General features: G+C 32.7%; 1 protein-coding gene across 1 annotated transcript; it reads right to left on the reverse strand.

Moving 5' to 3' along the window:
- Positions 1 to 3,076: 3,076 nt before the first annotated feature.
- Smp_204310 (uncharacterized protein) lies at positions 3,077 to 3,640 on the reverse strand (the record flags this gene model as incomplete). The annotated part of the gene is made up of 1 exon (XM_018790331.1): positions 3,077 to 3,640. One exon carries the CDS (start codon positions 3,638 to 3,640, stop codon positions 3,077 to 3,079), a length of 564 nt encoding a protein of 187 aa, XP_018655685.1.
- Positions 3,641 to 10,599: the final 6,959 nt, after the last annotated feature.

Genomic DNA, 10,599 nt, shown 5'->3' on the forward strand with positions numbered 1-10,599 from the left:
ATGTGAACTGTGACATTACCAATTAGTTAAGTATTTCTTTAATTACTGATCGGACATGAGCTGAGTTCGTTTGAGAAATTATTAGCTTTGAAATATAGTTATTTAATAAGGCGTACTTTAGGGAAATTCTAGAAAACCGATTACATCGAATCATCATGGTGTTTCAGACAAAATTATCATGTCCTCTACCCGTTCATTAATTATCTATCCATCTCAAGTTTAGGGGTTCCGAGTAGGGCAATATAGTTTAAAAGGTCAATACATGAATCAATATTGAAAGAAAGTCTTCTAAGTTATACTTGAAATGTTCTTTAGTTAAATGATAACCACATATAAATGCCTTAATTTTCATTTACGTTTTCATATTCTAGTATTGACAGATTGTACACAGGTAGGTACAAAAAACTTTACGTGTCTTCTCTTCTAGTATCTAACCTTCCTTTAGTCATTAAGAACACTCAGCTGTCAAAAGGTAAATTTATGTAGTCAGTATAAATAATTTGTGATAAATGAAACTTGCTTCATTGAATATCTTTTTATAATTCAAAAGAGATCATATGAACTTCATCAATAAAGTAAAATGAAATAATTCGTTTCAAAGTTCACTTGAACTAATTAATATAAATTCAAATCCCATAGGGGAAATCAGTCCTCTTGAGATTGTAGATAAGCCTAGTTTGCAAATTTCCTTCTGATTATTTTAAACCACTTGACCATAAGTGAATATTGCATAGTTTATATGTATATAATTTTATGGCAACTATTATTCACAAGTATTACTCATCAAGCTGCATCACGAGGCAAGCGCTTACTTAGAATCATGAAGGCAAACGAAAATGAGGAAGGCCAAGAAACCCTGTTTCGAGAGTTGGAAGCAGACATGACAAGGATGAATATCAACTGGAAAGGACTGTCCAGGACATAGTTGGAGAGGAAATGCTGGTGAGTGGCCTATGCTTATTCACTAGGGATAACAGGAGTAAGTAAGTAATTAATCACACATTTGTCTATAAGCTTGCCTTATGAATAAAAGTGATATTTCATCGTGAGTTTACTCGTGATTATTTTTCCGCAACTTATTGATTACTGATTGCGTTGTGATGTGTGTTACTGACGTGGACATATATAAGTAGTATGTATCATCAATCGAAAGTGAAATGTCTGGGGGCAGAAGGCTAAGAAGATCAAAGAAAAGAGGATAAGAACAGAGAATGATTGCTGTGAAAATGAAGGACCAGTGAAGTGTGAGACAATTGATTGACATTTTGCAAATGAAGTATTTACTGTATGGTTCTCAGATTTTACTAAGATATTCCAACACATTTGATTATCCCTCCTTGTGTTCTTGTTCACTACAGCGTCACTTCATAAAGTAAAGTATAAATCTGTACACTATGTGACGCATAAACTTTAAAGACCACACTTAGACATTCAGAGACGATCTAGAGACTGAGAATATAAAATAATATGATTGGTTATATCACAACACCAAAAACAAGATTCCATTTTTCTATTTATGCATAAAGATATCATAATTAAGTTACAGTAAGATTTTAAAACGTTTTGTACGTAATACAAGTATCACACAGAAGTTAAAGGTAGTGTGTTGCTTCAGAAAATACAACATTGCATAACTTATATGAAGCTCAGAATAACATTAGTATATAACAATGTCCTCAAGGAGGATGAATCACACAATTTTATATTCTTAGATTTAAAAAAGGAACTTTTAAGAAACGGGGAAATAACGACGTAATTGAATATCGACAGATAAATTTGTGTACTAGGTAATCATATATATGTATTCAATCAGTCATGATCAATTTACAGGTAAGGAAAAAATGTATATTGGTCTAAGTCTCCAAACAATATTAACACGATATGGTGATGAGGAATATCAAACGAATTGAGACAATGACTTGTGGCCGAGTAGATGCCTTGTTAACGTTTGAACGCGATAAGACCACCAGTCCGAGAGCAGGGAATTATGGATTGGAACAGTGACACACAAAAACCGTACGAGTAGTCTAGAGTACTTATCGGTCCTGCTTTCTGCCTAGCCCAGTTAGTTAAGTCCAGAACACAAATCTCAGCCTTTGAGATATGAAACATTATATTTCAAACATACTGAGTTTATATACTCATCAAACAGACCATATCGTACCATAAAATAGAAAATAACATTTGTACAAGATTTAGCCAAATGTGGCTGTGAATAGGGATAACAGTAATTAGGAGACTGGGTGTAATTCGTGAATGGTAAATCGTATAACAATAGTTTATCGTTCAAAATAAAGCTCATGAGAAGGAGATCATGAATATGAGTAGTTCAGTTATTTAGCGATTATACGCTAAAAAATATACGCATAATATTGGTGTATAAATGGATCCCAAAGTTACCATTCATTATTTTTATAGAGACATAACAATCTTAGAATTAATAATAATGACAAAGATCGAACAGTGAGAATAAGCAATGAGAAGATAGAATAAAAGAATACTAAAACTCAATATTTAAAAGAAGATAAAGTTTTAATCGATCTGCATAATTTTGATCGATTCTATAGGATGTCTTATAACATTTTTTGGTCTACTGGTCTCAGTTACCGTAGAGAGAAAGGCCAAAGAACACTTTGTCGGGAATCGGAATCAGACATGACAAAGATGAATAGCAATTGGAAACAACTGAAAAGGATTGTCCAGGACAACAAAGCAGTCTGTATCTATCAAGATATATACTACTCAAAGTTTGACAATGAAATTCAGTTTGCTAAATAGGAATAAAACAAATGAATTGTTTTTCTAAAGTTTGATTAGACTAAATGAGATCTAATATTAAATCATCAATGAATAGAAATTATTATCAAATAGTTCACTTACAATTATTTATTCATTAGGATAATGAAATTAAGAATACTACTTACAAATAAGGAAAAACATTTATCATTCTATTGATTCATAACTCATACATGATCCAGATCATAAAAAAACAGGATATTCACTCATTTGCAACTATGAACTGATATATATGATGTATACAAGTGTATATCTACAATATACAACAAATATATGATCATTAACAATTAATCAATATATTTTTGATCCGATCTTGTTTTAAATCATTTTGTTGATTATGATTAATCAATAATAAATGATTATCATTTTTATAATAATCAATTTTTTCTTCATGCCATTGATATAATAAATCTAATATAGGACGTGTAAATATACAATTAACAGTAATATATATAGATTGTAAACTATATAATAATGTAAATACATGCCATAATGATATAGATGCTTTAATTATAGATAATAATGCAATAAACCATATCAGACTATGTGTTATTGTAAATTTTAATGTAATCCAATATCTTGCCCTTAAATTAGTTGTTTTCCATAATGTTATAATAAGATTATAATGATTATTATTATTATTATTATCGGTCCTTTGATGTTGTTGACCAATCATCAATAGTCTAGTTATCATTATAATACAACAGAATTGTAATAATAATAAAAGAAATAGGATTGGAAAGAATACATAGAAGTGACCATAATTTGGTATTAGATTACAGGATATAACGGCGAACTCTTCATGATCTTCGCTGATATAATTGTAGGTTTCAAATAGTAACATACTAATTACTATACATAATATAGGTAAAATGATAACCGTGATATGTCCTATTATATAACATAATTTTTTGATATTCTTCAAACATACATGACTAGAATTACATAATGGATAGTTACCATGGTAACAATTTATATTTTCGCGTCGACTCATTAATAAATATACAATCATAAATGAAGATTTTAAATTCATTATCATATTAGTTAATATACAATAATCAGCTAAATAACTTAAAATAGTATGAGTTAAGTTAGGTTTAGGCAATGAACATGTAATCAATGTCATTAAATATGATGCTGAATAAAAGAAACAATTAATCACTATGCATATACCATATAATTGTCTTATACGTTTAAAATATAAGATAAACATTAAATGAATTAATGTAGAACAAAATGCTAATGAAAAACAAATTTGTGTAATTCTATGCGTTTCTGTATCTATTCGACTATCATTATTTATAATCATAGAAGAGATAGAACTTTGATTACATAAATGATTCATTGGATTCTCAGAAATTTGCATTGGATGAATTGATTTACATAAAATATGATCATTTGTAGAATTTGTATATTGTGACATTTTAAATTTTGTTTCCCTGAAGAAGTTCTAAACAAGTTAGATGGACGAAACGTTGGAATTATTATTATTATTTAAAGTTTCACTGGCTGAAACTATTTCAAATATAATAATTTTTTACAATAGAATGACTTCTGTATACTCGCCACCCAAACTTTGGATAAACTTGAGATAAAATTTATTTTGATGATTTCCCTGAAGAAGTTCCAGAATAGTTAAGTGGATGAAATGTTGGAATTATTATTATTTAAATTTCACTGGCTGAAACTTGGCGCCCAATTGTTGTCAAGCTATTTTGTTCTAACCTTGACGAATATACTTTTGTGTAAAAAAAAATATAAAAATTTTATTTTTATCAATGATCAAATAATAGTGACTAGGTTTCTTTTTAGTTTAATCAGTAATAAACATGTCACATAGTTACAAATCGAGTTTTTCAATGAATTAATCAATGTATAAAAGAATTAACCAATCAAATTGTTGAAAGATGAAAAACAGTGATATTACTTTAATTTGATTGGTTAATTAAATTTTGTTAAGTATTTGAATTTTTTTCGAAAATATTATTGGTATTTTGAAAAAGATTTAAAATTTATTTATAATGAATTTTCATAGTTGATAGCGTGAGTCAATTGAAGCTAGACCACCAGGGGAAATCTGGAAGAACTGGACGGCCGTTTCGTTCTATTGTGGGACTCCTCAGCAGTGCGCATCCATAATCCCGTCTCGCGAGATTCAAGATTCGATTAAGTGCTCTGGCACGAGACTGGTAGGTCTTGGGCTCGAATCTTGTGAGGCGAGGTCGTGGATGCGCACTGCTGAGAAGTCTCACAATAGGACAAAATGGCTGTTCAGTGCTCCCAGGTTTTTCCATGGTGGTCTAGCTTGAATTGACTCACGCTTTCAACTATGAAAATACTAAATCTCCACAAAAAACCTCTTCTGATAATTATGATAAATTATTTTCGTAATTATGATTTATATTTTTTTCTTTCTTGAAAGTGTTAATCCTTCTTTTCTTTTCGTTTGTTTGTTTGTATGTATGTATGTTTGTTTAATATTGAATGATGAATATATGAAAGTAAAGTGTTAAGTTTTAGATTTCATTTATATGGTGAATATTTATCTTTGACATAAATGTTCATGAACGTGACATGAATGTGAATGGATAATAGATGATCCAGATTCAATGATTTGATTTAATTTTATTTAAGATTATGTATACCTATAACTTCTTCTATAATCGGATATAATATTTTCTGACATAAATCTAAAACCTGTTAGCTTTGATACTGTTTAGTGATCAGTAAAAAAAGTGTTCAGCTTATCTATATCTGGTATTTAACATTATTCTTATCAAAATGTATTCATCATGAAGCCAATTCTTTTTGGAATATGACTAACTTAATTTAGTTTTTATCTTGATAGATTTATGTGAAGGAGGACAGCTGACAGATGCATTTCCAGTAAGGACCGGAGTTAGATAAGGCTGTCTACTCTCTTTCTTCCTCTTTCTTTTGATGATTGACCGGATTATGAAGACCACGGCATATGAGAGGAAGCACGGAATACAATGGACATCTCAAAATAAATTAGACGATTTGAACTTTGCAGATCATCTAGCTCTCCTATCTCATACACACGAAGATGAAGACAACGAATGTAGCAGCAGCCTCTGCATCAATATGTCTCAACATACACAAAGAAAAAGCAAGATCCTCAAATGCAACATGGAGAACGTCAACCCAATCACACTAGATTGGGAAATTCTGGAAGTTGTGAATACCTTCATGTACCTGGGAAGCATCATTGATAAACAAGGAGGATCTGATGCAGATGTAAGATGGGAGGACTGGAAAAGCAAGGGCCGCATTCCTACGATTGAAGAATATATGAAACTCAAAACAACTGTCACAAAACTGCATCACGAGGCAAGCTCCGACTCGGAATCCTGAAGGGAAGCTGAAAAGAGGAGGGACAAAGAAAACATTACGCCGGGAAATAGAAGCAGATATGAAAAGGATGGATGACAACTGGAAAGCATTGCCCAGGACAGAGTTGTATAGATAATGCTGGTGGTTGGCCTATTCTCCTCTTCGAGGGGTAACAGGCGTAAATAAGTAAGTAATTTTGTACCCTTTACTCCTACCTAATTTTTCTTTCTTTCGTTAGCTCTTCTTCACTAATCATAAGTTTAAATGGATTATTTGCAACACGTTCGATAGCTTAAGATAACAACTTCTATTTCCGATTTCTCACATACTTCTTATTACGTGTTTTTTATGGTTATTATCTTAACAGGTTTATTTTCTCAGGTTTTAACTTAATTCCTACGCTTTCTATTTTAATCGAATAAATAATAATATTAACCGATTATATGTCTTGTCCTTAATTAACCTTTCAGAACACATTTAATCTGTCAGTTCATACTCTATCTAATAAGATATACGTACATGTATCTATGTAAGGATGAAAAAAGATTTTAGTCATTAGTATTTACAGGTAAATTTAATATTCATCCTCTTAAACTTCATAAAATATCAGAAAGGGAGTTTTGTGTAGATTGTAGTAATTTAATAGATGAATTCATGAGTCGATTAAAGTTAGAACATCATGGAAAACCCAGAAGCACTTGATGGCCACCTCGTCCTAGTAAGAGACTCCTCAACAGTGAGCATCCACAATCCCGCTCGCAAGGTTCGAACCAGGGACCTTTGGTCTCGCGCGCGAACGCCTAACCTCTAGACTATTGGGCGGCATCCAATGGTATTAATATCTAACTTCAACCAATGAACTCATGAATTCAACTATTAAATTCACAAAATATAGCGTATAAAAAACTATATTCTTCGTTATACAGTTTGATGGGTTCGAAAACCAGAAAATAGATATATAAGATATTACAAATGTAAATGGCCAGATAAAAACAGTACGCAGTTCTGTCCTGGCACATCTAATTCATAGTGGTCATAATGTAGATAAATCGAAATCGTTTCGAGTGATCTATCGTACACCTCCATCATTTGCCAACGGAGTTCGTTCCCGTCTCCTTCATATAGCAGAAGCCATAGGAATTCGTGCATTTCACCCCAATTTATGTATACAGAAGAAATTTGTAACCCCCCTATCCCTTCCATGGCCGGACATAACCTAACAAATGACACTATTATTATTTTAAATTTTGTTTTTAATAGTTGAAATCATGAGTCAATTGAAGCTAGACAACCATGGAAGACCTGGAAGCACTGGACAGCCGTTTCGTCCTATTATGGGACTCCTCAGCAGTGCGCATCCACGATCTCGCCTCGCGAGATGAAATCTATAAAAAAATGTCATGTCACACTATTTTAGAACTCTTCAATCTGATGTAACTGTATCCCACTGTTATTGTTTACTGCAAAATCCCATTTGACACCAATATATTAGAACAACACATGTAAGCGAACAATTGTTTTCAATTAGATTGTCAACAAGCTTTACTCTAATATACATGAATATTTATACGGAAAAAGTTAGGCCAATCAAGGCACTTTGAATCAATAATCACAATGAAATAAAAAACGTCACCAAGCATAATAGGTAAAGGTACAAGTTGATAGTGGGAAGGCAGGTATACTTATAGTAGTAAGAATATTAAATTATGATAACAAAAGTCTTATCAATAGTTAAGCAAAAAAATAGGAGGTCAAACGTTAGTAAATAGACTTACAATAGTGACTACAAAACATTATATTATCCAATAAACTGATGAACTATCTAGATTTTCATCAGGATCATTAGAAAACATTATTTTTGTATAGAGATTTTTTCAAACAAACCAAGAACCATAAGCAGAGATGTATAGTGGCTAGCAGTGGAATCCGGGACGCGCGTTTCGTCCTATTTGGGACTCGTCAGCTGGATGTACCTGCATCTCGGAGTTGATGTTCACTCTGGGACTCGAACCCAGTACCCTCGCTTCAATCTCTGCTTACCATGCTTGTGAATTAAGGCTATACCGAGGCAATATGCACAGTATGAGCATATGCTAATTAGAGACTGACCAGTTGCAGTCCTAACAAATCGATGAGAAGATTCAAACAAATAATACTAAATGAATTCAAGAACAACAAGGTTTGTAGAATAAAATGAATTCTATTTCACGCTTTCTTATCAACTGCATACAATGTAAATTTAAAATTAGAACAAATCAGATAACGGAGGAAGAAGGAATCGGGAAGAAGCGATGGAAGTAGATAGGAAACACTTTTAGGAATGCACCCAACTGCGTCACAAGATAAGCACTCACATGGAATCCTCAAGGTTAAAGGAAAAGAGGAAGACCAAAGAACACATTACGCCGAGAAATGGAAACAGACATGAGAAGAATGAACAAAAATTGGATAGAACTAGAAAGGAAGGCCCAGTACAGAGTGGGTTGGAGAATGCTGGTCGGCGGCCTATGCTCCATTGAGGATAACAAGTAAGTAATATAATTATTAAAAAATGTTTTAACTTTCATTTGTTTTTTTAAATAAATGTTCGGAACATAATTATAATAAAAATAATAACGAAAATAATGAGAGGAATAAGATACAAAGTGCATAACTAAACCTAATTAAGATTGACGTGTATTTATATGTTAGAAAGTAAAAAATTCACAGAAGAACAGATGTTATAGTTACTATAGTGATAATGAAGATAAAAGAAGTTATGTCAGGGTAATGAGAGCGAAAGGAAGAATCGAAGGAAGCAAAGAGAAGAGCCAGAAGCGAAAGTACTCTCAGGGGAGAAAGTGTGTTAGCCAACCCGATTTAATCAAGCGTTAATCGATATTTATAGCCGAACAAAAAGAAGCTAAAGACATGTGATGAATAAGATAAGAAATTTATCCACACACACATAAAAACAGCCAAGGTTTATAAGCGAAATAAGTGACAGGGTAAAAGTGTGGCTTGTGAAGAATGTATAGATTGATCAGTTCAGAGGCTAGAATAACCTACGTGGGTTTGACATAATACCAGCCCTTACAAACGTATATAAATATTTTGAGATTGTAAACATCTGATGAAAACAAACTTTTTACTCGAATAATTAATCAATATTGCTCAGCTGTTCACGCTTATTTACTTACTTTCGCCTGTTACTCCCAATGGAGCATAGGCTGCCAACCAGCATTCTCCAACCCACTCTGTCCTGGGCCTTCCCTTCTACTTCTATCCAATTTTTGTTCACTCTTCTCATATCTGTCCTCATTTCTCGGCCTAATGTGTTCTTTGGCCTTCAGGATTCCATGTGACGCACTTGGGTGATTCCCTCAATATGTGTCCTATCCATTTCCATCGCTCCTTCCTGAATTCTTCCTCCACTGGAATCTGGTTTACGCTTATTTAGAAAACTAAAAATGCGAAGAATCATACGGAATAAAATATTACTTGTCAAGTATTAAGTTCATATTATAGATTATACTTAATATTTTTAATGGTAAATGTTTTAAGGTCAAACTAATGTTTTCTCTGAAAATTTATCGCTTCAACTCACGCAAAGTGGTGATAAGTGGTAATAATAATACTAAGTTCCATTGAACGTAAGTAGGTCACTATCTAACAAAGTCATTGGGAATTAATTTCAGAAAAGTACATTCTACTACTTTTCTGAATATTCTGCATCTTTCCTAAAGTTACTGTTAAAAACAAACTGTTATTGATTAATGATAATGCAAAATTAATTGATATGCCTTGTACTTAAACGTTTTCTGCTGACTTTATGATCACTTCCAAGTTCTCTTGGAATCTCTCAAAATCGAAATCCGAATGGAAGATACGGAAGTATGAAGTACAAAAAGTGTGTTTAACTTCAAAATTTATATACTTAAAGGAAATAAGTGGTTTTACAATTTTATGAATGAGGCTGATATTCTGGAAGCCTTAGGAAAGATGCTATAATGGATAAGAAAATTGATAATTGTCCAATAAGAAAATAACAAACTGTCCATCATTATACTAGAACAGTTTGCTCAAGACCCTACTAAATTCTAATTAATTGAAGCATTTTCAATAGTTTTCTAGCTTTCGAAAACTTTCAAAAGAAATTAGACGGGTGACCTCTAGCGGTGCTCCCAAATGACCTAGTAAAGCCGAGATTGGGGGGGTCCGCTCTCCCTCTCAAAATGCTCTCACATGGCCACGCGTATATAGCCTATCACAGGGAAGTCCTACTCACTGCCTTCTCGCACCACGGGTGTTGTTTACGAAATCGAGAGGACGAAAAGCGAATGTCCAGCGCTTTAACCGGGTTGGTCGACACGAAATATTCACTTAGGGGAGTTGGAAAACCTTGATTCCAAAACAATAGTGCACATTGGTTTCAGGGTCGTGAGGGAGAAAATGGCGTATGAACCAATT

This window comes from Schistosoma mansoni, chromosome W (assembly GCF_000237925.1).
Source record: "Schistosoma mansoni strain Puerto Rico chromosome W, complete genome".
NCBI classification, from domain to species: domain Eukaryota; kingdom Metazoa; phylum Platyhelminthes; class Trematoda; order Strigeidida; family Schistosomatidae; genus Schistosoma; species Schistosoma mansoni.